This window comes from Mustela putorius, unplaced genomic scaffold, assembly GCF_011764305.1.
Source record: "Mustela putorius furo isolate JIRA1106 unplaced genomic scaffold, ASM1176430v1.1 tig00000095_pilon_pilon_pilon, whole genome shotgun sequence".
Classification (NCBI taxonomy): domain Eukaryota; kingdom Metazoa; phylum Chordata; class Mammalia; order Carnivora; family Mustelidae; genus Mustela; species Mustela putorius.
This window is the reverse complement of record NW_025421280.1, coordinates 33,341,795-33,369,076: the sequence shown is the minus strand read 5'-3', so window position 1 is coordinate 33,369,076 and position 27,282 is coordinate 33,341,795. Positions and strand designations below refer to the sequence as shown.

The 27,282-nt window shown below is 59.5% G+C and overlaps 1 protein-coding gene across 2 annotated transcripts in view; it reads left to right on the top strand.

The window, feature by feature from the left end:
• CARM1 (coactivator associated arginine methyltransferase 1) overlaps positions 1 to 27,282 on the top strand; it is a 41,813-nt gene that overhangs the window by 5,794 nt on the left and 8,737 nt on the right. For both annotated transcript variants that reach the window (XM_045083931.1, XM_045083929.1), the window contains exons 2-8: positions 18,494 to 18,619; positions 20,211 to 20,317; positions 21,273 to 21,377; positions 23,107 to 23,217; positions 24,329 to 24,506; positions 26,626 to 26,716; positions 26,898 to 26,979. In XM_045083931.1, coding sequence (XP_044939866.1) covers positions 18,494 to 18,619; positions 20,211 to 20,317; positions 21,273 to 21,377; positions 23,107 to 23,217; positions 24,329 to 24,506; positions 26,626 to 26,716; positions 26,898 to 26,979 — 800 coding nt within the window. The remainder of the gene's footprint in view (positions 1 to 18,493; positions 18,620 to 20,210; positions 20,318 to 21,272; positions 21,378 to 23,106; positions 23,218 to 24,328; positions 24,507 to 26,625; positions 26,717 to 26,897; positions 26,980 to 27,282) is intronic.

Sequence of the window (27,282 nt, the reverse complement as noted above, 5' to 3'; positions counted from 1 at the left end):
GGTTGTGAATGGCCTGCCCTCAGGTTTGCTTCCTGCTATGTGGTTAAACCAGAAGTAGACCCCCCGCTATTTTTTAGATTGTGTGATTTCACATCAAAATCTGACTTTGTACTTATAAAAACTCAGAAGGGCTGGTGACCCCGGGCCCCCGGGCCGCGAGGTGTACTGAACAGTGCTGCCCCCTTTGGAAGGGGCCTGCTGCCTCGATTTGCCCGAAGTCCCCTTCCTGCTGGTCACTGCCCCAGCACGGAGGCTCTGCGCCAGGAGCCATTTGTCCTTCCACTTGCAGTGGTTTGTTTCTTAAAATAGAGAGGCATTTCTGTGAACCCAGGCTGCCCTCGGGTGTGGGAAAATGTTCCTTACCCGGCACCCTCCTTCGGCCCCTGGCCCCTTCCTCTGGGCATCTGACTTGGAGCCCTATGGAGGTGGGGGGCTGTTGCCTCGGGTCTGAAGCTGGTCTGCTCTTCCAGGCCCAGGTCCTGCCCGCTGCCCACCTCCCAGCCCCCCTTCCTCCTCTCTACCTGACCAAAGCCCCTCAGTGGCCATTTGGAAACCCAGAAGTTCTGAAAGACTGGCTTGCTGCTCCTTTGACAGCAAAACCTAACCTGACCCAAACGCTTCGGGTGGTGGACTCCCGCCTGAGCTGCCACGTGGGGCCCTTTACGATCCCTGTGCACCCGGTTTAGTCCGACCAACAGCGTTTGGGCTTGTAGGGGCCCGTGTCGGAGATCACAGGTGCAAAGTGGCCAGCGCCACGAGCCGCGCCTGGAGTGAGCGCGCCGCATCGCTGGTCGCGGTCTGGGCACCGTGGGTGGGAAGGGCCTTTGGGTAGAAGGAGAATGGCGGGAACTCAGGGCTGATGTGAGGTGCAGGACATCGGAGCGGGTCGGATGTAGCAGAGTGGGAGAGGCTGGGGAACCTCCCCCAGCGGGTGCCGTTCCTTTCCCGGGGAGCCAGACCGGGGACAGACTCGCTGCTCCCGGTGGAGAGTGGAGGCTGGGAAGGGCTTCGGGCAGCTCTGAGACAGTCTCTCTCTCTCTCTTTTTTTAAAGATTTGTTTATTGGGGCGCCTGGATGGCTCAGTCATTAAGCATCTGCCTTCACCTCAGGTCATGATCCCCGAGTCCTGGGATCGAGCCCTGCGTCTGGCTCCCTGCCCAGCGCGAAACCTGCTTCTCTCTCTGCTACTCTCCCTGCTTGTGTTCCCTCTCTTGTGCATGCTCTCTCTCTAATAAATAAATAAAATCTTTTTTTTTTATTAGATTTTATTTATTTATTTGACAGAGAGAGATCACAAGTAGACGGAGAGGCAGGCAGAGAGAGAGAGAGGGAAGCAGGCCTCCCGCCGAGCAGAGAGCCCGATGCGGGACTCGATCCCAGGACCCTGAGATCATGACCTGAGCCGAAGGCAGCGGCTTAACCCACTGAGCCACCCAGGCGCCCTCTAATAAATAAAATCTTAAAAAAAAAGATTTATTTATTTATTTGACAGAGAGAGAGAGCACAAGCAGGGGGATTGGCAGACAGAGGGAGAGGGAGAAGCAGGCTTCCCCCCAAACAGGAAGCCCAATGAGGGGCTTGATCCCAGGACCCTGTGATCATGACTTGAGCTGAGGGCAGACACTTAACCAACTAAGCCACCGAGCCGTCCCTAGACACGTCTGTTAATTTGAAGTCCTTAAGGGTCCCTGGGGGGTCCCATGATGCCCTAAAATTGCATGCAGTTTTGCAGAAGTCTAGAGGGACAAGAGTCAGTGGCTGTGACCTTGAACCAGCCTCCTTGACACAAAGGAGAAAGGGGGTGACAGTGGCAGCTCTCTGGCGGGAACACATGTCAGCTTCTTCGTGGTGTGTCTACCTGATGGACATGAATGCGGTGTTGCTGATGGTTCTCTGTTTGTGTTTCTGGGGAAAGGCTTCCCATTTGGATCCTCGCCCTGACAGATCTCTGACACCAGAAAGGCTGAGAGTCATTGGAGGTTAGTCCTGGATTGGGAGTGAAGTGGATGGCTCTGGCTTCTGAGGAATGGGGTGGTTGGTGGGAGAGGCTGGGGTCTTGGGTCTGTTGGGCTGGGGTGCGGCTCTGATCGGCCAGGACCAAGACGTCAGCAGTCTGTCAGAGTGAGCCAGAGCAAAGGGGAGGTTACTGGGTTTCTGGTCAGGAGGGGCAGCCCCCTTGGAGGGCTGGGGGAGGGGACCCAGCCAGATGGCAGTGGTGGGGGGGCGGGGTGGTGGAGTCTCCAGGAGAGGGGAAGAGGGGAGGGCGCACCTCGCCCAGGCCCCCAGGGCCTAGCCACAGTTCTTTGAAGATGGGGAGACCTGACCTTCCCTCTATCCAGCCACAAGCACGAACTGGGCGGGGGACTTGCTGCCTTTTTATGGTGGAAGGTTACCTCGCGTCTACCTTTAGACCGCTGGCAAGAGCGCACTGAGCGTCTGCTGTGTGCCAGTTCCTGTTTTAGGAGCTGCGGATACGGTGACGCCCAAGCCAAGCTCATGTTCCCGCAGTTGCCGGCCTGGGGGCGGTTGTGTGACAGGAGCTAAGTCCGCAGTCACCTAAACACGTTGTGCTTACTGGTCTGTGTCCTCCAGAAGACAGTGAAGGCGGCAGAGGCTTGAAAATGCTGGGGAGGACGAGGGGGCGGTGGGGCTCGGCAGGGCGGCCCCCCGGCTCGGGTGGGGCGGCAGAGCCTGTGGGAGAACAGCAGGTGAGGCCCGAGGAGGGCCTAGGGGGGCCTAGGTCTGGCTCCACACCTTGGCGTGACATCTCTGTGCCTGTTTCCTCTACTGCTGTAAAATGGGCTTCTTGATGGCACCTACCTTGGAGGGCTGGTGTGACTTAGTAGGAAGGCTTAAGATCGAGGCTGCCACCAGGCAAGCCCAGATGTTACTGGAGCAGGATGCTGGGGGTGAGTGTAGGGGGCCCCCAAGGGGTTCCACGGTGTTTCTTCCAAGAGTGGTGGGGAGGGAGGTGACACCTGTGGCTGTGTCTGGGCTCCAGCCCAGCTCCAAACCCCTGTCCTTTCCTCGAAGGGTGATCCCTGGCTAATGACTCCGACTCCTAGATCTCTCCTTCCTTGTGGGTGGAGGCTTCGATGAGGGGCTTAGCTGGTGGCAGGTGACCCAGGTGCTGGGGGACATCTGTGGGTGGCCTGGAGGCATAGCTCTGCACAAGCCAGGCACTCTTCTCCACCCCGCTGTGGGGGACGTGGCCCAGGAGCCAGCCTGCGGAGCATGGCAGCTGAGGAGCTAAGCGTGGGGGCGGGAGGCCCCTGGCCAGAGGGTTGAGATAGAAAGGAGGGAGCTCCTGGGGACCAGGGGGCTGTGGCTCTGGGGGTGCCTGGGCTCTGCAGCATCCCTGGGTCGGTGTTCCTGCCCTCTCAGCGCTCCCCAGCTGGAATGAATGTTCTCCCTTCCCTCTCCGGGACTGCAGCAGCTCTGTCTGGGTCAGAAGCTGCTGGAGGTCATGAGGAGTAAAGGGGGTGGAGTCTTACCTTGATGTGACCTTGTGACTCTGGCCAGGCAAGGGCAGTTCAGCTGCCGGTTCCTCTGGGATGATGGAGGGCGGCTTGGAGGTTGATGTGAGCCCAGCGCACAGCAGAGGAATAACACAGAGTCTAAACCTGCCTCGTTGTCCAGAAGGGAAGATGTGTCCCAGGTGTCCCAGGTGTGGGTGGCCAGGTGCCTGGCGATCAGAAAACCCGGAGACCTCGAGGCCTGGGAGGGGCCCACCGTGGCCTTGAGATCCTGCCTGGCCGTGCCTGGTCCCCCATGACTCCGGAGGGCCCCCCGGCCCCCATGTGCGTCCGCCTTCCTGCTCCCTCACTTCAGGGACTTGCTTGGGAGGCTTCAGGAGTCAGGGTCGCACCCGCCCCGAGAGACCCGGTCACCTGCTCTGGCTCTTGGTTGAAGAATCGGGAGTTCCGGGCTTTCCCTGCCCCCTTCCCTTTGTTTCCCGAAAACCAGTTCGATGAAGGAAATTGAGACCAGGCTTCCCCCAGGCCCGAGGGAGCTGGATCTGGAACTCTGTGGTCTCGTGACACTCTCGATGACTTGTTTTAATTGTTGTTTCATCAACCCCCACAGAGGCCAAAACGTCGGGTGGTTCTGTTGCGGCCCGTGAAAGTGCCACCCGAGGCTGGACCCAGAACGTGTCCCCCGGCCTTTGGGTGCTTTTTGTTCTGCCAGGCAGGGCCTTCTCGCAAACAGGTCCAGACTGGTTTGCGGGAGGGGGCTCTGCCTCCTCCCCGCCCCCACTCCTTGCACGGAGAGAGGGAACCCCCTTTTATTCCCTCTTTTTGTGTGTCTCCAAGCAATTCATCACCCACAGCTTTGGCAAGAGCGGGTCTGGGCTGTTTTTCTTTAAGATTGTTGGCGGGTTTGCTTCCCTGCTAATTGTGTTCGTGTGGTGGGGGTTCGTCTGCGCTGGCTGTGTTACACACGCCAGAGTGGACTGGTTTCACGTCCGGAAACCCGCCTGATGCCGCGGGTGTGGGTGACGCTCCAGGTGAGGACAGTTGGGGGCAGGGCTGGCAGGTCAGTGCTCGTGATCCCCTCCAGGGGGCATGTGAATAAGGAATCCCAGGCAGACGGGGGAGGAGGGGGTGCTCTCTTGCAGACCTGAGAGGGACATTCCAGAAACTTGGCCGTGTTCTTCCTTGAGCTGGAGGGGAAGGCAGAGGCTGACTGGAGTTTCCAGACCTGCCTTGCGCCCGGGAGGGGTCCCCCACAGAACCCGGCTCTGCTGCGAGCGCTCTGTGTGACCAGCGGGTGGAGTCCCGAGTGTTGGATGGGCCCCCCGGATGGGGGGACACCGGCAGGATGCCTGGCTCTGATGCCCCTTACCCCCTGCCCACATCCCCCGGTTATCCGCGAGGCCTGCTATAGTGGATGTTCGCTGAGCTCGAGCACGACCATGTGCCGGGCAGGCGGGCTCCGTGCCAGGCGCTGTGTGTTCATTGATCGGCCTCTCCGTGAGAGCAGCCCCGACGGGCCGGCTGGCTGCCGCGTGCGCTTGGCACAGGGGTGCTGGGCGGAGCAGTGAGCGCGGGGCCGGGGGTGGGGGGGAGTGGGGGACCAGCCCATTCTCTGTTTCCCCAGCCACGCACATCCTGTAGGGAGCTGAGTAGCCACAGCCCCTCCCCCGGTTTATAGGCGAGGAACCAGAGGCATTGGGGGCAGGGAGCCGCTGGGATGCCAGCCCGGTTTGGCTCCAGCACCCCCACCTAGCTGAGCTGCCTTTCTGGAGCATCCGTGCCCTAAAGGAGCCTGCACGGTGCATGGGGGAGGTGCCCACCTGTCCCTTCTGGTCCTTGTGCTGTGTTGGAGAAGTGGCCCCCGGGGACTCCTCTGGGGCCCAGAGCCAGTCTTTCCTCATTCCTGCCTCGTTGCTGATTCTGTCCAGGGCCGAGGCAGCCTCTGTCCCCTCTCGCCCTTGCCTCATCTGGAGTCCCATTCAGTGAGGCAGCCTGAGGGCAGGGGCGGGCCCCTGGCGGCCTCCCCGTGCTCAGCCCCTGTGCTGCATGGTCATTCTCCCTCGTCCTTCTCTGCTGAGGCTGCCCCTGCCCCATGGTCCTGCCTGTCCCTATGCAGCCTCTCTGGAGCCACTCCGGTCTGCATGTCAAGGGCCTTCCGCCATCCCCAGGGCAGAACCCCCAGGAACCGCATTCCCGCCCCTCAGCCATGGTGGGCTGCGCTCCCTGGGCTGAGCACGCTGGCCCTGACCTTGACGGGGGCCAAAAGGTGCAGTGTACTCCCCACTTTGAAGGTCGCCCCCACCCCCCACTGCCCGGGGTCCTCTTGTTGCCCATTGACATGCCTTGTTCCAGCCCTGCCTCCCAGGCCTCCCCACGTGTCCCCTCTGCCAAAGGCCTCCCCTGCCAAGCTTGGTCCTCTGAGAGCACTGCCCACCCAGCTCCTGCTGTCACGGGGGGTGCAGACCCTTCGTGACCCCTCACAGCCATAGGAGGCAAGCTCCATTGCCTTCCCTCGGGGATGGCCCCTGTCGTCAACCAGCCAGGGCCTACAGCCCCTGTCCTTCCGGGTGGATGCTGGGGTGGGGCTTGGCTCTTTCATAAGGTAGGGGTCCCCGGGCTAAGCTCCCCTGAGCACGTCCTGTCTGTGCCTCGGTTTCCTCTCTTGAAAGGACCGTGGTCTGGAGCTGTGAGCAAGGCACCCAGCAGCCTTAGGCGTTTATCCAGTAGTGGGTGCGTCCCAGCTTCCGGGTCTCAGACGGAGGAGCCCAGGGGCTGGGGCTGCTGGTTCTGTTGCCTAACCACCCCCCCAATACTTACCGGCTAAGCCCGAACTTTCAGGGGCCAGGGAACCCTGGCGCACATCTGCTGTCCCTTTTGTGGCTCACAAAGCCCGGGGCGGCGCAGCTGATTAGCATGGATGGGGAGACATTTGCATGTAATAGCTCCCGCCTGGTCCCCCTAGGACTCTTTTCTGAAAAGCCAAGCTCTTTCTTTGTCTGCTCCTTCTTCTCTTGGGGTTGCCCTTCCACACACCCCACAATTCAACTCCTCTTTGGGCTCCATCCTGCCGGGTCTGGAGGTGGGGCTGGCCTCCCCTGCCCCCCACCACCAGCCCAGCCACAGGCAAGCCCTTTGCGGGGAGTCCCCTTGCAGGGCTCTGATCTCGAGGAGCTGTCGCTGGTCCGTGGGGTCTGGGGTCTGGGGCTGCTAGCGCGGGGGCCCTTCTGCAGCCTGGGTCAGCCCGGGCGGTGGGATAGGGGGGTTGTGGGGGGTGGCTGGCGGCTCACGTTCCCTGGGGTGCTGCCGCGACTCTCGGTCAGACCCAGTAGGAGCCCGGGAGGCCTGTGGCCCTGGTGGTGCTGGGGCCAGGGGGAACCTTGCTTCCCCTAGTGTGAGCAGGAAACCCCCTGGGTGGTTGCCTCTCCGGTCAGGGGCTTTTCCATCTACCCCCACCCCCAACCCCATCCGAGTCTGTCCCCAGTGTCCTGTTACCTGTTGCTGGGTAGTCCGGGAAGTGTCCTCCTCAGAGACTTGTGTTCTCAGGGCCCCTCCTGAAGGACACCTGCCGCTTGCGGTTTCCAGGCTGCCCTCCACGCTGCCCACCCCGCCACCCAGTACGAGCCTCATTGTGCCCCTGGAGGGGGCTCGCTGTTGGGTTCTTGTGACTCTTCTCAAAGGAATGAACACACTGTGCGACCCCGTCCCTGCTTTAGAAAATAACCCGTTGCTGATAGAAATAAGGGCCCCTGTCTGGTCTCCTCCTAGGGAGGTAATGGGGAAGGAGGTGCTTTCCATCCACTTGGGACCCCTTTAGAAAGGGCCTAAATTTTAGACCCATCCGGGAGCTTTTGAGGCCTAAACCGAAGACCTTCCCAAGCACCAGGTGAAGCTGGCCCCAGCTCTGCCTTGGCCAGATGGCTGCTCCTGTGTCCCAGAGGAGCACTTAGTCGAGCTGGTCCAGTGGCCGGATGGGGGCTGGGGGGCATAAGGCCAGAATTCTGTCTGGGGCTCTACTCTCTGTCTTGGGCCAGAAAGCCTTGGGGACATGGCAGCAAGGGTTTGTGTTTTGGGCCAGTAACACCCACTGTGTACCCACGGGTATCGGGCTGGATACGAAGAGGGTATTAGTCCCCAGGACAGTAGGGAGCCGTGGGAACTTGCCTCTCGCCTGGGGCTGGTGGGGAGGGGGAGGCTCTGGGTAGCAGAGCCCAGATTCTGACCTGGTTCTGATGCGAGCTGGAGTTCTGGGAAATGTGCCTCACTATGTGGCCTCCCTGATGCGGGGAGAAGGGCTTCCCTGGGTGACAGCTGCTTGGAATGCATCCCTGCTGTGGGGTCACTGCTCCTCCTCCCGTCACACGGGGAGGGGTGTGGGTGCTACTCTCCTCCAGCCGAGAGCCGTCGCTGAGAAGTCCATGCCGTCCAGCTGCCTACCTTAGAGGGACCCTTCAGTCACAGGCCCTTTCCCACCCCACCCCCTGCCTCTGGCCCTCTAGCAGGTTGAGGGAGGTACGTGGTTACACTTGCTCACTCTGGGACACCCCAGATGCCTTGAGTGGGTGCCAGACGTCACCTGCCGTCACGATTGCTTTGTCTGGTTATCTCTTGTGCACAGGGTAGAACTCAAACGGCTCAGGAGGGTGGAACCTGGAAAGTCCTCCTGGTCCTGGCCCGTGCCCCACATCCCCTGTCGTCTTCCGGTGTGACCTTCCTGCCTGGATTTTCCCACGGCAGTCTCTCCCTGGGAATCCACTGTGCCCGAAGTTCTGAGTGGTTAAGCCACGGGAGAAGAAAGGGGCATGGTGCCAAGGCCGTCTGCCCTCCAGAGGCAGCCACGAAGCCATTCTGTCAGTGTTTCTTTCCAGAAAAGTCCCCAGACCTGCAGTGTGTATGCTTGTCCGACCCACCCCCCCGTTTTATACCCGTGGCACCTGGATGTTTGCCAGCCCTCACGGTGCCCCCCTGCACCCCCCGGCTTTCTACTGGCTGCACCTTCCTTCCCCCATTCAGCGGGCAGTTTGGTTTTCAGCTGCTTTGGACAGTCCCGGGTCTGGGTTTATCTTCGCAGACACTGGCAAGTGGAGTTCCAGGATAAGGCCCCCGAAGGGCTGGCGGGGGGGTTCTGGGTGGGGAGGCCCTGACAGATGCCCTGGGAAGAGATGCGCGAGACAGTTTGTTCCCCTGCTCCGCCCCCGCGGCCGGGCCAGGCCAGAGGAGCCAGGGTGACCTCCTGGTCCTCAGACACCCCAGGGCCAGCAGCTGTGTGGAGCGTCTCCTGGGACAGCACCGGAGGAGCGGGCTTAGGTTACTTGGCCGAGAGGGAGGCCAGGCCGGCCCGGCTTAGGCTTCCCGGGGTTGGGTTCTCTTCTGAGACTGGCGCGGGTCTGCTGAAGCATGGAGTGGCTGCTCTGGCTACTGCGTACTTGGTGCCGTGCTGTCCCCAACGTCTTCTCGCAGAAGCTGGGCTGCAGGGAGGGCGTCTTATCCACTTGTGAGCCCCCCTTCCCGGATGAGGCCCCTGAGGTCGAGAGTGAAGGCAGTCAGGGTTCCACACCGGTCATGTCCTGCCCCCCCGGGGGCTGCGTCACTATTACCATTTGAAGATGAGGAACAAAGGGCCACAGTCACACAGCCGGAGAGTAGCAAGTTTGGCCCCGAACCCTGGTCTTCCTCGATCCCCATCATTTCTTTTCATTTTGATTCATTGCAATTTATTTATTTATTTACTTACTTACTTATTCTGTTCAATTAGCCAGCAAAGAGTACATCATTAGTTTTTTTGTGTCGTGTTCAACGAGTCATTTGTTGAGCCGAGTGACCTCCTTCCTCTCCTGGCCACAGGGATGCCACACCACACAGGGACGGGGTGGGGGGAAGCTTCTGGTGCCCACAGTTTGGAAACTCGGTTCCTGCCGCCAGGCACGGGGCGCCTCTGGGAGACGGGGCCCCTTCCAGGAAGGTGAGCCCTGCATCACCCAGTGCCTGCCTCGGCGAGGGTGTCGCCTACTCCCCGAGGCAGGCTGAGATCTGCCTATACCCCATGTACACGTGTATCAGAGCCCCCCTCCCTGAGTTCTTCTGGTCCCTCTTACCCTCTTCTCCGTGCTGGGCCATTGGCCTCCTGCTGGCACCCGGGAGTGCTGGAAGGCTGGGGGCCCCCGGGCCGGACGGGAGCTGATGGCCCCAAGCAGGGTAGGCTGAGGAAAGCACCTTGACTTTCCTGCACTTCGCCCTCCTTTTCACGTACCCGGCCTTACGGCGGGATGGTTTCCACTGCAAGGTGCACGGCCTGTCTTGTGTGTGGTGGCAGGAGGTGATCTAGCCAAAGACCTCACGTTTGGACAAGCAGTTCTCCCCCCCCAACCCCCCTGGCCCCAAGTCTGCCAAGATAAATAGCTTTAATTAGTGCTCGTTTGATGGCTGTGATAGTTTCCCCGCTAGAGAGGCTGGGACTTGGAATGTGGCCCGTTTCCCCCTGAGCTGGGGACGGCTTGTCCGTCTCATCCTCTGCCTCCGTTCTCCATGCCGCAGCCTCCCTCGTCTGGCGCGAGGATGGAAGATTCCACGGGGCGACAGTATAACTCCAGGCCTTTGTCCTTCTTCCACTGGGTCCCTCTGACCCAGGTCTGACCAGCCTGAAGGACCCAGTGACCCTCTGTGTGTCCCATCACTGCTTGTTCCAGAGGGAGGGGGAGGCGGAGGAGAGCAGAGCGGGCAGGAAATTGACTGTGTGGGCGCCCGGTGCCCAGCGTCTTCGAGTGCTTAAGTAACCTTCCTGAGGCCACGTGTGCCGCTAGGGCCTGGGCACCGGGATCCCCATGCCGTCTGTCCCCTGCACTTAGGGAAGGGGCCTGGCCTCCCAGACTCCATGCCCCAGGGCCACCAGGTAGGTGAGCATCCCCCAAGTGCCCCTGGGTCTGGGCGCCATGGCAGCCACGTGCGGACCTCTGGGCCTGTGCTTCTCTGGGCTATCAGTTGGGCAGTGGGGGGTGGGGGGAGGGCGTTACATAAAGATTTGATGTGTGGCCGGCCGCTTGTCTGAGAGGTGCTGGAGGACCTCAAGGAGGAGGTAACAGCAACATGGGGGAAGAGAGGAAGGGCGTTCTGGATCTTGGGAGCCATGGAGGCCAGAAAGAAGTCCTGCCCATGGTCTGGGGGTGGCGAAGGCCAGTGTGGCTGCATGGGGGACATGGAGGAGGGGCTCGTGAGCTCCATGAGGAGTGTGTGCTTGTTCCAGAAGGCTCTGGGAAACCATGGAGAGGTCTAAGCAGGAGAACAGCCGCAGCAGATTGGCCACATTAGACGTGACCAGGAGGTGACGGAGGCCCGGCATGTGTCCCTGGGACCATCTGGTCAGTGCCCCTGAGATAGGCGCCTGTGTGTCTGCTGCTCCCTGAATCAGCCAGCTTGTTCGAGGCCCTCCTGGCGGCCAGGCCTTGGGGTCGGCCCAGGGCTGAGGTGCTGAGCAAGGCATTTCCTTTAAGCCTAAGCCTGGGGAGGCCCCTGTGCGGCAGGGTCTCCCAGCTTCTGGTGCCCAGGGAGCCATCGAGAAGGGGGTGTCCGGGTTGGTTCTGTGATGGTTAGGGAGCAGGCAGCTTGTCCCCCTGCCCCAAGAGCCGCTGGCTTCCCAGCTTCCCTCATCTCCTGCCTGGCCCACAGCTCCTCCAGCCCTGTCCCCAAGGCCGGCTCAGCACTCAGTCCCTCCAGGTGCCGCCCACGGCTGTGGGAGCGGCTGGACTCCCCAGCCTCTTGAGACCCAGATCTGCCCATCCGGCCTGGGAGTCTAGCCCAGCAGACTCCCTGGCCACAGCCAGGCTGTCTTGGGCCCCTCCTTCTGCCAACTGGGGTCCTCTGAGGAGAAGCGGCCTCCTGGGTGTCTCCCCTGCTCTGAGAACTGACACTGCCCGCTCTGATCGCTGTGTAGATGGGGGCCTCCGACACCAGCCACGTGGCCCACAGTCTGCTCCATTCGGATACTGCCTGCCTGTCCAGAGACAGTGTCAGACCCCCCAGGGTAAGAGCTCGGGGCCACCAGACTGTCGCCCTCCACCCCCACCACGGGTCCAAGATGTCCCCTGAGCTCCTCACCGCCCGGCTGCAGATCTAAGGTTCCCAGGGCCCCTCCTCAGGCTCAGTGGATTTGCTGGAGAGGCTCACAGAGCTCGGAAACCGTTCCCTTCCTAGAACGGTGGTTAATGTAGACGGGATAGAACTCGGGAGCAGCCGGAGGAAGAGGGGCGTAGGGCAGGGTGTGGGGAAGGGGCGCCCCCTCCCAGCGCTGACTCGTGCTTACAGCCGGGAAACTCTCTGAGCCCCGTCCTTTGGGTTTTATCTTGATGGAGACTTTATACGCAGGAATGATTGATAAGTCCTTAGCCATTGGAGGCCTAGGAGGGGGACTGAAAGTTCCAGCCCTCTAATTACTCCGTTGGTCCCCCTGGCAACCAACCTCCATCCTTTGGGGCTTTTGGAGAGTCGCCTCATTAACATAGACTCAAGTGGTCCAGGGGGGCTTTGACAGACTCACAGGAGACCCCTTTATTGTTCTTATCAGCTCAGGCACTCCCAGAGTCCTGGGAGCTCCGTGCCAGGTGTCTGTTCAGTATAAATCACAACATGCCAGCCTCCTTTTCAGTTCCTGCCTTCCCATGGGCCTTTTTTCCTCTTGCTGGAGAATTCGTTCCCACTCCTCATCCCAGCCGCAGTCAGGTGCCGTCTCTAGGCTCCCCTGGGGCTCCTGTGCCCCGGCAGCTGTGCCCGTTACTTGCGGGTCCTCGTCACCAACCCCCCCCCCCTGCCCCGGCTGTCCTCACGTCCTCTGGGATGGGGAGGGTAACTCCGCCTCTCGATGTCCGGTGAGCCAGCAAGGCAGTGGGCGGAAAGGGCTCAGCGCCCAGCCTCTGCACGGCCAGGGTTCTCGATGCACTGCTGGCTTTGTCCAAAAGTCGTGTCGGCATACGGCCGCGCTCGCTTGCGTATGGTCTGCGTAGAGGTGAGTCCTAGCAGCAGGGACTCTGAGGCCTGCCAACCCCAAGTATTTACTCCCTGCTCCTTTACAGGGGAAGCTGGCCGACACTTACCCCCAGGAAGCACAGGCGTGTTGTGCAGCGCCTTGGTTGGGAGCACAGACCCTGGTGCCGGTCAGCTCGGCCACGCATATGCTGTGTGACCTTGAGAGAGACTCTTTACCTGTCCGAGCCCTGTTTCCTCATGGATAAGTGGAGCAGTAGATGGACACAGAGGTGCTCTGAGGGGTAAAGACAGGACAGAGTGTGGCTCCTGGAGAGTGCTGGTGCAGTGTGGGATGCCAGCCCTATCCCGGTCTCAGCGAGGGGTGGGTGGGTGCTGGGCCTGGCTCCCTGGGGCTGCTTGGAGCTACAGGGGCCTGCCTTCTTGGGGAACAAGGTGCAGGAAGGTTCTCCTACCCTGGGATTCCCATCAGCACACCATGAGCATGCTGGCCCTGTGTTTGTCCCTGGGGGTTCTGGTCCCCAGTCCCCTGGCATCGGAGCCCCAGCGGGATGCCCTGCAGCAGAGCAGGTGGGAGGCCGACCCGAGGTGCCAGGCTGGGGCCAGGAGCGGGCTGGGCCCGTCTGCGGCACGATGACTACTCCCGAGTCCATGTGTGTTTCCCGCGTACTCCTCTGTTCAGACCCTGCTTTGGGAGGAGAGCCTCTCCAGAGAAGCCAGCCTGGGAGGGGGCCCCTCCCGAGCTCTGCTGCCCGATCGTATTACTGCAGGGCAGAAACCCCAGCTCCGCTGACCTCGATCACCAGGAACCCAGCACAGCTTCGTGGCCAACAGCTCTCCCTGTGGTCACCCCCGCCGAAATCATCATAGCAGCCTTCAAAGCCCTCTCCCTCTCCCTGTCCCCCACCGCTCTGGGCCCTGTGCTCCCAGCCCCTCAGTACGCTGCCCCTGCCCATATGATAAGGGCAGATCGGTTTTCTCATTGGGTTTCTGGAGGCGGGGCACAGAGTCACTCCTGCCTCTTCCATGGCTCACCCAGTGATGGCTGGATAAAGGGGCGACTAGAGCGGAAAGTGCCAGTCTTTGAGTTACCAGGAGCTTTCCTGGCCAACAGAGGCACTCCTGTGTGTGTGTGCGCACGCGTGTCTGGGGGGGGGGGAGTGCGTACCTAATTGCCACTTCTGGGTCCAGGCTCTAGACCTCTTGCCTGGGGGGAGACGCTGTCTTCCAGGACATCCCCCCATCCTGTCCCAGGGAACTGGCCAGAAGATGGGGTGTGCGTGCTAGCTCTGCTCATCCGGGCCTGGGGGACCCTGGGCAGCGAATGAGCAGAAGCCCCTTGTGGGCTGTCCCCTGGCAGGGGTAGACAGCGCCACCCCACCAGTCCTGTCCCAAGGGCCCATCCTAGTGAGACGGCAGAGTAGGCAAAGGGGAAAAGGCTTGTGCCAAGGCTAGGAGCTGGCCTACGGTGAGACTGTAGGGGTGATGAGTGAGGGGTGTGGGTCACACAGGGCCTTCCAGGAGCTTCGATTTCTGAGTCTTTTAAATACATGGAAGAAGGGGCGCCTGGGTGGCTCAGTCGGTTAAGCATGTGCCTTTGGCTTAGGTCATGATCCCAGGGTCCTGGATCGAGTTCCATATCCGGCTCCCTGCTCAGTGTGGAGCCTGCTTCTCCTGCTCCCTCTGTGCCTACCAGTCCACCCACTTGTGCGTGCTCTCTGTCAAATAAATCTTAAATTTTTTTTAATTTTTTTAAAATAAAATCAATACATTTTAAATAAGTAAAATTATTTTAGTATCAATTAATATAAATAAAATTGATAAAATTTTAAGAATTAATAAATTTTAAATAAATCTAAATTTAAAAAAAGATTTTATTTATTTGACAGAGAGAAAGCAAGGGAGGGAACACAAGTGGGGGGAGCGGGAGAGGAGGAAGCAGGCTCCCCACCGAGCAAGGAGCCTGATGTGGGGCTCGATCCCCAGACCCTGGGATCATGACCTGCGCAGAAAGCAGATGCTTTACCCACTGAGCCACCCAGGTGCCCCTAAATAATGTCTTAAATAAATAAATGGAAGAACATGGTTCAGCTTTTTTTTTTTTCCTTTGGTTTGTCAAATAGTTACCAAGCCCTTCCTGTGTTCCTGGGACTTTGTCTGTGGGGTGGTGTGGCCGTGACTCTCACAGGGGGCAGGCTCCACGGGCCACGGTTGCCTCTCCACAGTGGGACAGTTCAGGTCACTGGCTTCCCTGGACACGGCCAAGCTCCCCTTGGCCACAGGTCCTCGTGGTGGCTCGCCCAGCGCCAGCTCGCAGGGGGCGCCTCGGGCAACTGGTCGGGTTGCCAGGCTGCATGGGGAACAGAGGCCCTCCTCCTCCGCTTGCTGTTCCCCTGGTGCCACCGACAGATTGGCTTTATCTCCCGCCCCAGGAGGGCCATAGAGGGCGGCACCGTGCCAGGGTCCCTTCCTGGGACCCACTTCCGGCTGCATGCGGGAGCCATGGGGAGCCCTGGGGGACGGTGGTCAGGGGGCTGGCCGTGCCTTCCTCCCAGGACGGGGGCACCTGGCTCCGGAGGGGTGAGGAGGGCTGGGCCCAGGTCTGGTGCTCAGACTACAGGAGGGGAGAGCTTGGGAGCCATGAACACCAGAGGCCCTTCATATCTGCGTTCATGCGCTGGGAGCACTTTTCTTTTTCTGTGGAGATAAAATTCACATAACATAAAAACAAATCACTTTAAAGTGTACATTTCAGGGGTATTTAGTAGATACACAGTATTGGGTGACCACCACCCTTGTCTGGTTCCAGAGCGTTTTCATCACCCCAGAGGGAAACCTTGAATCCATTAAGAGGTCCCTCCCCATTCGCCCTCCTGCCAGCCCCTGACAGCCACCAGTTTGCTTTCTGTCTCTGCGGATTAGTGGATTCTGGATGTTTCATATAAAAGGAATCACATGTATGTGGCCTTTTGTGTCTGGCTTCTTTCAATCACCATAATACCTCTGAGCTTTATCTGTGTTGTCGCCCGTGTCAGGATTTCAGTTTTTTGTTTTTTGGGTTTTAAGTTTACTGCTTTATTTATTTAAAGATTAAATATTTTAATTTAATTTTATTTATTTTTATTTTTATATTTTATTTATTTAAAGATTAAAGTTTACTTTTTTATTTATTTAAAGATTTTATATATTTATTTGACAGAAATCACAAGTAGGCAGAGAGACAGGCAGAGAGAGAGGAGGAAGCAGGCTCCCAGCTGAGGAGAGAGCCTGACACGGGGCTCGATCCCAGGACCCTGAGATCAGGACCTGAGCTGAAGCCAGAGGCTCAACTCACTGAGCCACGCAGGTGTCCCAACTTATTTATTCTTTTAGTAATTTCTACACTCCGCATGGGGCTCAAACCCTTGACCCCAGGTCAAAGAGCTGCTCTGTCTCCTGACTGAGCCCATCAGGCGCCCTGGGACTTCATTCCTTTTTATGCGAGCATAACACCTCCGTGCGTGGGTCTGCCACATCCTGTGTGTCCGTCCTGCAGGTGACGGACATCCGAGCTGTTGCGACTTTCTGGTTCTTGTGAATAGTGCTACTTGGAATATTTGGATACGGGTGCTCGTTTGGCTGCTTCTCTCATCCTTTTGCGTACTTTTGCGTACGTACCCAGGAGTGGGGTGGCTGAGTCAAATGGTAATTTTATGTTTAACTGTTTGAAGAACCACTAGCTTCTCTTCCACAGCGGCTGTGCCATTTCACATTCCCACATCTCTCACAGGGTGCGAGGGTTCTAGTTTTCACGTCCTTGCCAAGACTTGTAATTTTCCCCTACTTGTTTTAAATTATAGCCATCCTAGTGGGTGTGAAGTGATGTCTCCATGTGGTTTGATTTCTGTGTCCCCGATAACTCATGGTTTGAGCATCTTTTTATGTGTTTGTTAGCCAGTCCTGTATCTTATTTGGAGAAGCGTCCATTCAGGTCCTTTGCCTATTTTTAAATTGTGTTGTTTCTCGTTGGGCTGCATAAATTCTTTATATATTCAGGACACTATCTTTATCAGGCATATGATTTGTAAATTGTTTCTCCCATTCTGTAGGTAGTCTTCACTACTCTTTTTAAAGATTCTTTTTGAAAGAAAAAATTTTATGTACTTATTTGAGAGAGAGACAGTGAGAGAGAGCATGAGAGGGAGAAGGTCAGAGGGAGCAGCAGACTCCCCATGGAGCTGGGAGCCCGATGTGGGACTCGATCCTAGGACCCTGGGACCATGACCTGAGCCTAAGGCAGACGCTTTACAGATTGGGCTGCCCAGACGCCCTAGTTTTCACTTTCCTGATAGTGTCCTGTGATCACAAAAGTTTTTCAGTTCTGATGTTCAGTTGATCTAGTTTTGCTTTTGATGTCACCTCTAGAAGTCTTTTGCCAAATCCAAGTTCAGGAAGATTTACTCCTCTGTTTCGTCCTAGAAGTTTTACAGTTTTTAGCGCTAATGTTTAGGTCATTGATCTAGTGGAGTGAGGCTTTAGTTGTGGTGTGAGGTAGGGGTCCAGTTTCATTCTCTCTCATGTGAACTTCCAGTTGTCCGTGTACCATTTCTCAAGATGATTTTCTTCCCATCGAATGCTCCCGGCACCCTTGTTGAATGTCAGGAGGGCCTGGCCGGCTCAGTTGGTGGACTGTGGGACTCCTGACTTCGGGGTTGAGAGTTCGGGCTCCACAGTGGGTGTAGAGATTACTAAAAACAACAACAACAGAAACTTAAGGGGGGTGCCTTTGTTCTTTCTCAAGGTGGTTTTGGCTTTCTGGAGGGCCTGGGACATTCCACCACATGCGTGCCGATGCTGGTGTCTGTACGCACAGTTTGTAGTTGTCTGTTTGATGAGCACAAAGGCATGTTACCAACATCACGAGAATTCACTCTTGGTACTTCCCCGCTTCTTGGAAGAAAGAGAGCTTGATTCTCCAGAACCACATGCTTTTGTCACACCTGGGTCATTTCACGTTGTCACACCTGCACCCTCACGTCCCCCGCCCCCCATCGTCCTCTGTAGCTTGTGAAAAGGTTTTCATGATCTGGAACCGTCATGAGAGGACCAGAGGAAACGCTTTTGCCAAGCAGACGACACAGATGGCATGTCTGTCCTGCCGCCCCCCACTAGGACCTCGGTGGCTTATTGGTCTGTCCTGTTTCTGGTGCTGCCAAGCTTCACCATGTGGCTGGGGTTGGGGGCAGCGTGTCCTGCACTTGTTGAATGAAGGAGCGGGACTGGTGGTGGCGGCAGCTTGTGGATGCCGTGATCCCTGTGTGCTGGGCCCACTGCCTGCCCCACCTTTAGCCCCATTTGATGGATGAGAAAACCAAGGCTCAGGGAGACGGAGTGACCTGCCCAAGTCCTACAGGGAGCAGTGCGGGTGGGGCACGGGCCCAGGCCGTCTGGCTTCAGTGGCTGTGCTCATAATCCCGGCGTCGCATTACTACGAGAGGGAAAGGAGTCCGGTGAAGGAACAGAGGCACCCCCAGAAATTCTTTCTTGACCCCCAGCCACCCCGCTCAGGGGTGAAGGCCCACTGTCCCCCCATGTAACAGAGCAGAATTGGTGCATTTCCACAAGACTCCCTCAGCGGGGCCTATAGGCGACCCAGCGCAGTGCCACCGTATGACCCAGGGCCTGGGCCCCAGGAGCTGCTTCGTGAGGGAACGTCCTGGCAGAGGTGCCCCCAGGCTGGGAGGTCCTGCTTGGGCCCATGGCGCCTGGCCACCCCTTACCTTACTCTCAGCCTTGGTCCCTCCGTGCACAGCCCTCCTGTCCATTGGCCACGCGTTGTCCCGCCTTCCCCGGCCATCCCCTCTTCCTCGGCCTGGGCCATGCGGGCGGGCCCATGAGGCAGGCGCTCCCCGAGTGGGCTGTTGGGTACCCCCGAAGCATCCTGGGGGGCCGTGACAAGAGGGAGGTGGGGGGGCCGGGACACGACTTGCACAAATTCGGCGGGCGGGGAGCCTCGCTCGGCTGGCCCTAGGAGCTGCTGGCTCATGCGCACCTCTCTCCTCCCGCAGATGAGGACGTGTGTGTGTTCAAGTGCTCGGTGTCCCGGGAGACGGAGTGCAGCCGCGTGGGCAAGCAGTCCTTCATCATCACGCTGGGCTGCAACAGCGTCCTCATCCAGTTCGCCACGCCGAACGGTACGTGACCCTTTGTCCTGCCGGCGCTTGACCCGAGGGGGACCTGGAGCCTGGTGGAACCGCGGCCCATCCCTCTGTCCCAGGTCGCCGTCACAGATGATGCCCATGCGGATCAGTGTCCGTTGTCACCGCCCGGACCATTCCGCCCCAGACCATCCCTTGCTGAATCCTTTGGGCCCTTCTTGGCTCGGCTCATACAGCCATTCCTTCAAGAGGCCTGTCCCCGACCACCTGGCTGCCCCCCAGGGCTCATGGAGGAGCCCTTGGGGGGCTTTCTGGGACCTGGGCGTCCTAGAAGTGGAGGAGGGGGCAAGACATGGTCCCGAGGCACAGAGCCCTGTTCCGAGTGCACAGAGAAGCCACGGGAGGGTTCTAAGCAGACTCTTTTTGGGGCTGCTAGATACAGGCTTCCCGAGGAAGGCTTGGTGGTCTCCATGCCACCGCTGGTGGCTCGTGGTGATGAGGTGCCTGGAGCTGGAGAGCGCGTGAAGGTGTGGCAGCCCAGCCTGGTCACCGTCACCGATGCCCAGGAGCCCCCAGCTGTCCTGGTGCCACTGGAGGAGGAGGTGGCGGGGGAGGGGGATAGAGGAAGCAGCCTGGTGACTGACCCCCTCCCCACAGAGGCAACCCCCTGCTCTGTTCCCCTGCCTGCACAGACAGCCCCGAGTCTGCCTTTAAACCGGTCTAGGTCCTGCCAGTCTGATCCTGCTCTGGATATTTAGTTGACTTTTTTCCCTTTTTTTTTTTTTTTGTTTAAAGATTTTATGTATTTATTTGACAGATCACAAGTAGGCAGAGAGGCAGGCAGAGAGAGAGGAGGAAGCAGGCTCCCTGCTGAGCAGAGAGCCCGATGTGGGGCTTGATCCCAGGACCCTGAGATCATGACCTGAGCCGAAGGCAGAGACTTTAACCCACTGAGCCAACCAGGCGCCCCAACTTTTTTCCCTTTTAATTCTCTCAGTTTTTTGAATCGAGGTAAAGTACAGGTAGCAAAAATGTGCCACTTGCGAGGCACAAGGGCCGAGCGCGGGGCCCTCCCGTGTGCTTCCGCTGCTGTGCGGCTGCCCTGCTGTCCGCCTCTAGGACTTCATCTGCCCAGGCTGCGCGCCTGCAGTCTTTAAAAGCTTGCCTTACAGATTCTGTTCTGCTTTGAAAACGCTGTGTTCAAAGACACATGGCGAACTTGGCCCTCGTGACCATTTTGAGTGTACGGTCCCGGGGCAGCAATTACCTTTACGTTGTGGATCAGCCCCCCCGCCCCCCGCTGCACCCCACACAGACCCCGCCGGGAGCCGCCGGGTGCACTCGCTGTTATTTGGCTGGGGCAGACCCGCAGGCCTTGACCGTGGCTCGGCGGGTACGCGTCCTCCCGAGGCTTCGGCCCGGCTCGTCCCTGCCGGCCACACAGAGCATATGGGACGCCGGCCTTCTTGTGGCGGCCGCCAAGGGGCAGGTTGGGCTGGCTGCCTTCTCCAGTCTCAACACTGGGAAAGAGCAATTGCCAGGCTCGAGTGCTCAAAGGGAAGAGCTGGGGTGGGCACTTAGACCGCCCCCCGAGATGCCCACGCATGACCTGGCTTTCCCCTTCCAGATTTCTGTTCTTTCTATAACATCTTGAAAACCTGTCGGGGCCACACCCTGGAGCGGTCGGTGTTCAGCGAGCGCACCGAGGAGTCCTCTGCCGTACAGTATTTCCAGGTGGGTACCCGTCACCCCCCCAGCCAGGCTGTCACCACCGGGTGGCCCCTGGGAGGCCGCGCGGTGCAGGGCGGGCCTACCCGGGTTCTCGTCCCGGCTCTGCCCCTCGCTGGCCACGTAACATTGGGCAGGTGTCCTTCACTTGCGGGGCCTCAGTTTCCTCATCTGTGAGACGGAGATGCTAGGGCCTGCCTAGGAGGGTTGCTGGAAGCATGTGAGTGCAGGTGGAGCTCGGGACCACAAGCGCTCAGAGTCACAGGAGCACGGTCACACCAACCCCGTGCTGTAGGTCAGGCCCGGGTCCAAGCTCTTTGACGTGCATAGAGGCACTTGATCCTCCCAACAACTCTAGGAGGTAAGTACTATTATTGTCCCCATTTTACAGATGAGAAAACTGAGGCTCAGAGAGGTTAAATGACTTGCTCCAAGTCACACAGCTATTATGCAACAGAGCCAACACGGGAAGCCAGGTCTGCCTGATGCCAAAGCCCGTGGCCCGGCGCAGGTGCCACGCTGCCTCCCGCTCGCCCGTTGTCTCACAGAGAGACCCCGCAACACGTCACCTGTCTGGCGCCCTGAGTTCTAGGGCTCTGTTTTGATCGACAACTCTGCTTCGTTGGGGACCCTAAGATGGGGCAGGCCGTTCCCCATCCCAGGACCCCTTCCTTGGCACATTCTGACTTCTGCTGGGCTGGTGTCCAGGTCCAGGCAGCACCCGGCTGCCTACTTCGGCCGTGGTGACGGTGGCGGTGTCCTTCCCGGGGGCCACTCTGGCTTTCTGCTTCCTTCCCTGGAGTGACCAGCAGCTGCCAGCAGGGCCCAGCTCAGTGGAGGGGGTGCAGCTTCCTGAGGGAGGTTTGTGCCCCAGTGGGCCCTCCTCTGTCACAGGGCCTGCCGGGGCCTCGGCCATCTGCGCTGCCACGTGCCTTGTGCCATTGGCCTGTCTCTGTTCCAGTTCTATGGCTACCTGTCCCAGCAGCAGAACATGATGCAGGACTACGTGCGGACGGGCACCTACCAGCGCGCGATCCTGCAGAACCACACAGACTTCAAGGACAAGGTGAGCGGGCCTGGCACCCGCTGGCGGAGCCCGGCCTCCCTCCGCTGTCCTAAGCGCCTCTTCCCTCTGGCTTTGAGCCGTGGTGCTATGTCCTCGGCCCTGATTACGTTTTTCTTTGCTCGTTGATTTGATCTTTAATTTTTTTTCTTATTACAAAAGCTAACTCTGCTTTTTGTGTAAAAAATAAAGTAACCCGGTGTATATGATGTAGGCAGGGAAAAGCCTCTGTCAGTTTACTGCAAACCCACCACTGCCACCAGTCAGGGACCCCCCCACTTCTAGCAGCGTATGCATTTTTAATTTAGTTAATTCAGTAGTTTACAAAACAAGATCTATTCTGTAGGCTCTTCATGTAAAACACTTTCTTCCACCTAATGCTACACCTTGGACATACTAGTAAGTCACGTGGATACACTGTAATTTATCTAGTTACTGTCCTAGTTGCTTTAGAAATCTCTTTTCTCTGGGGCCCCTGGGTGGCTCAGTTGGTTAAGTGCCTGCCTTTGGCACAAGTCATGATCCTGGAGTCCCGGGATTGAGTCCCACATCGGGCTCCCTGCTCAGCAGGGAGTCTCCTTCTTCCCCAGACCCTCCACTTTTCGTGCTTTCTCCCTCTTTCAAATAAATAAATAAAATCTTAAAAAAAAAACCAAAACTCTTTTAAAAAAAGAAAAATCTTTTTACTCTTACCAAGTAGCATATACTCATGATTAGAAAGAAAGACAGGAACCTCACTGACTCAGCCAGTGGCACCTGTATGTGACTCTCAAGCTCAGGATCATGAGCAGATCTCTCGACCCCCGGCCCGGACAGTCCCAGTGCCCCGACTGGGTGCCCCTGCTGGGCTTGCTGCTATCCGCAGAGCAGGTCTGCTCCAGAAAGCTCATGCGCGGCGCCCCCAGAAATGCTGCCTTGATTCGGCCCCTAAGGGAGCAGTCGGTCCAGTCCCGGGTTAGGACAGCCAGCCACACGCAAGCCTGGGCTCTTCTGAGGGTCCACATCCTGGGGGCCGAGTGGCCCTTGGGGTGCCGGGCAGCTTCCCCGCCCCAGCTGAGCTGTCAGCATACAGCCCAGAGATCCTGCACCGACCCCACGACAGCCCCCCTCAGGGCTCCTTTCCTGCCTGTGCGAACTGCTGAGGTCCCGGAGGGACACCTTTTCACGTCTGCAGAGGACCACAGCCCTTGGCCCAACGAGTCAAGAGATGTGCGCTTGGGCCGAGTGGAGCCTTCCCTGGGCACTGCTCCTGTTGCTGGGATGCCCTGCAGGGTCAGGGGTCAAGGGCCACCCCTTCCTGCCCCATATGTAGGCCTGGCTGGTCTTCCCTGAGCCTTAGCAGTTGCACGGCAGGACTCAGGGGTGTCCTTGGCGAGTGCTCGCTCCCAGAGGAGTTCCAGGCCTGCTCGTGACCACCCGGTGTCTGCAGTGCTGTGTAGACCGATCACAGCTCAATCCCTTCCTTTCTGAATCTGGCCTGAGAGTGTCACGGTCTGAACAGCCTAGCAGTCTTCAGAAACCCCCCCCGCCACCCTCGGATCCAAATGAGGGGCTCGCATGCGTCCAAGTGGCTCTCAGAAACCAGCCGCAGGCGCGGCCAGCCGGGGCTGCAGGGCCCAGAGTGCACCCGGCAGCGGGGGCCCCGACGGAGCGAGCACCCGGGCAGGCTTGTCCCTCGCGATCACTGTCCGCTTCACTGGTGCCGTGTTCTCCCTGCCCCCTCCTCCTCCAGATCGTTCTTGACGTTGGCTGTGGCTCTGGGATCCTCTCGTTTTTCGCCGCCCAAGCTGGAGCGAGGAAGATCTACGCGGTGGAAGCCAGCACCATGGCCCAGCACGCAGAGGTCAGCAGCCCGCCGTGACCCCGGCCTGGCCTCGCCCTGGAGCTGTGTGCCTCTCCCCGCCTGCGGAAGCCGGCCCTGCCAGGGCACGTGCTCCCCGGGGACGCTGCTTCTCTGTGGTCTCTTGTGTCTAGAACCTACTGGCTGAGGGAGGGAGGGGCTGGGCCTGAGGTGCTCTGTCCTCCAGGACAGGGCCCGGGCCCGTCTGCTGTCTTCAGAGGCTGCACAGCCTCCTGATTCAGGGGGTGGACTGTCCCGGCGAGTGGCCCTGCTCTGAGCCCCACCCCCCACATTTGTGCAGTGTGGGGAGCAACAGGGTTTTGTTTTCTTTTCTCCTTTCCGAGCCCTGAAACCTTCATTCGCAAGGTTCAGAAGCTAAAAGCTGCAGAGGGTAAACAGCAGATGGTCACCCCGCGCCCCCAGCCCGCAGGGCCCCCCCACCCCGCAGGAGCCGGAGAGACCTGTGTGCAAGGTCTCCCGAGCTGTCCCGGGTTCCGCGCGCTGGCGGGTGTCCTCCTGTGACACAGCCCAGCACACGTGGTGCTCTGCTCCCGGACAGCCTGTCTGGGATGGTCTGTGTTCCCACAGGACGAGCTTCCTCACTGTCGCGAGTGGCTTCAGAGCATCTCTTGGCCCGGAGGGCGGTGTGGGGGGAGCGAGAAGGGGGGACCACTGTTTGTCGCCATCGACCTTGGGTCCACTCTGTGATCTTTGCGGTACAAACACCTCCTGCGCCAAATCCTGACGCACGTGTCCGCTCTGTGCTGTGTGGTCCCATCTGTAGGACACGTGCTTAGCACTGGAATCACTAGGTTGGGTGCGTCCAGGTTTAGCTTTGGTGACTATAGCAAAGCCTGCTCGTCCTGTCTCCTCTCATCAGCTTTTGTCCTTAAAGGGGAGAGGTGACCTCGGGGCTGGAGCCGGAGTTAGCGCCCGACGGGCCGTGGCTGCTGATGGCTGTGGTTAGGACACCAACATGGAGGCAGCAGATTGGCGGCCGCGCGTGTGTCGCAGCCATCCCCTCAGAAGAGGGGTCTGGGAACGACCCATGGTGTGGCTGGGGGCAGAAGTCCCCATGACCCCTCTAGAACCCCTCCCTCCCCCCCACCCACAGGTCTTGGTGAAGAGTAACAACCTCACGGAGCGCATCGTGGTCATCCCCGGGAAGGTGGAGGAAGTCTCGCTCCCCGAGCAGGTGGACATCATCATCTCGGAGCCCATGGGCTACATGCTCTTCAACGAGCGCATGCTTGAGAGCTACCTCCATGCCAAAAAGTACCTGCGGCCTGGGGGTGAGTGTCCCTGCTGGCGCGGGCGGCAGCTGGGCCGGGGTCCCGCAGAGCCCCTGGCTGCTGCCTGGTCCGATTGTGGTTCCTGACCCTGCCTGCCTGTGTCAGCGGCCTGTGGGGCCGGGGACATCTAGGCCTTTACCCCTGAACCCCACCCGACCCCAGCTGGCTGTGGCTTCACGAGTCCTGGGCCAGACATCTGCCAGCCCGGCCCAAGTACAGAGCCCCCCGCTCCAACCCCAGGTCCCCAGAGACTACCACAGATGACAGGGGGGAATCTGTGCCCTGGTGTCGTGGGGACCTGTGTGGCTGGGAATGGGGGTTGCGGTAGGTCCAGAGGTGTTCTGCAGTGGCTGCCTTCCTGGGGAGGCCGCCTTCTGTCTTCATCCCAGCACCACAGACCTCACCATGGCTTGGCAGGACCCCGAGCTCCTCTTGAGCCGGGGAGTCAAAGGAGGGCGTTCGTATGTGTTTGCGGGTGGGCCGGGGGCTCCCGGGTATCAGGGAGCAGCTGTCTGTGTCACTGTGCCTGCCTCTCCATGCGGCTGGGTCACGGGCTGTTCAGATCTCCTTATCTGGGTCACTGGGGGTCTGTGCATGGCCGCCACGAACATCTGCCGGTGTGTCCCATTTCCGGGCATGGTTTGGGGTTTGTGTATGTATCTCGAGTGTTTCTGTACAAGTAGGAGGTTGTGTGTGTGTGTGCACATGCGTGCGTGTAGCCTGGGAGGACCGTGGCCAGGAGGACTGGCAGGACCCTTGGGGACCAGGGTGCTTCTCTGGGGGAAGCACCACTTTGGTCCTCAGGCCTCCTTGGATCTGGGCTGCAGGGCCCGGCCTCGGGCTCCGCCCCTGGGGGAAGGACGTGGGCAGCGCCTCCCGCAGCTGTGGCCTGTGTCATGCCTCTGCGCGGGAAGCCAGGCCACGTGGGGGGTTATCCTGGACCCGCTCTCCTCCCTTTGTGTCCTGAGCTGAGCTGGCTGGGGTGGGGGCGCCCCAGCAGAGTGGGCTCCTCTTAGAGGATGTCAGCCCCGATGGGGCTCCAGCTCTGGTGGCCCCGGCGGCTCACGCGGTTGTCCAGCAGCCTGTCCACTAGGAGGCTCGGGGCCGGCACCCCCCACCCCACCCTCCGCCTGCACACGGCTTGTCCCACCTCCGGATGCTCCGTGGCGGGCTGAAGGGAATCCCCTCCCCAGCCAAATACCTTGAGGTGCTCTCAGAGCAGGCCCCCTTGGCCCCGCTGCCCCAGGGCGGTAGCCGTGTCCTCCTGGCAGACGGCCTGGAGTGTGGCCTCCGAGCCCGAGTCGCGTGCGCCCCTCCCCCATCCCAGCGGCTTCAGCTGAGCCTGTAGCCCGTTGAGAAGGCAGAGTCCTGCCTCCAGGCCCCCCTCGCCTGCATAGGAGGGAGGGAGGCCCACATCTGGAGACCAGGTGACCCAGGGCCTGAGTTCCCCAGGCTGGTGGGGCCTCCTGAGCCCTGGTGCTCGCTGCCGCTGGCTCATCGGGCTGTTCACCGAATCAGTCCGAGGCAGGACCCTGCCCTCCCGCCCCTTCCCCTTTCAGGCCATGTCGCAGACCGGGGCAGCCCAGTGGCCCCCTGTACGCCAGAGCTTGGGTTCAGTGAAACCCTCCGCCCAGCCTCTGGTGTCATCTGAGGGCCAGACAGTGTAGCCAAGGCCTCACCTTTACTCTGTCCAGAGAGCTTTGCCGCACCTTCCCTGGCTGCGCGCCTGTCCGTGGACGACGGCACCCGCGAGACCCCGCCTGGCGGACAGCGCGGGGACCCGGAGGCCTGCCTGTGCGCCCCAGGCCCCGCTTGCTTGCCCCTGAGGCTTTGGCAGGTGCCTTCCTAGCTCCCCGCCCTAGTCGTGGAACAGTAGGACAGGCCTTCCTGCCTCCCTGGCTGGCTGTCCGAGTGTAACGAGTCTGTGCGCGTCTAATGTTCATCTTGGCTCGGGGGAGAGAAGGTGCTCACGACCTCTGTGTCGTGCGGACATGCCAGTGAATGAGAGAGAGGCTGGGCAGTCCCAGGCTTGGGCATCGTGGGGCCATTTGGAAGCTCTGCCAGGCCCGTTGGGATGCTCCGCGCTGACGGCAGCACCCCTCCCTGCCCCCACCCCCAGGAAACATGTTCCCCACCATTGGTGACGTCCATCTCGCACCCTTCACGGATGAGCAGCTCTACATGGAGCAGTTCACCAAGGCCAACTTCTGGTGAGTGTGACCTGGGCGTCCTGCCTTCTCAGGGACAGCCCGCTTCTCGCTCTCTCCTCATCCTCAGTAGGACCTGAAAGACTTGGGCTGGATGAGGGCCAGCTGGGAGAAAAGGCAGCCTGCCCCACCTGTCTCTCCTGCTGCTGGTGACCTTGCTGTGGGGCATGGGGGCTTTCTGCAGGTACCAGCCATCTTTCCATGGAGTGGACCTGTCAGCCCTCCGAGGTGCTGCGGTGGACGAGTATTTCCGGCAGCCTGTGGTGGTGAGTGGGGCACCCAAGGCACTGTTGCAGTTAGCACTGGGCATGGCCCTCCTCTGGGGTGACAAGAGGAGGCCATGGTCTTTCCTGTCAGGCCTTGTGCAAGCTGTGCAGCCCTAGGAAAGCCACTGTCCCCGCTGAGTTCTTGCTTCGGCTGCGACACAGAACTCTCACGTAGGAATGTCGGGGGAAAGTGGCAGTGCATGGAGAGTGTTTCACGCGCAGTAAGCATGCGGGATGCGCCGGCTGCTGCGGGCCTGGTTCCTGGTGAACTGATTTTAATTGGTTTTAATCGAGATTTTTGAA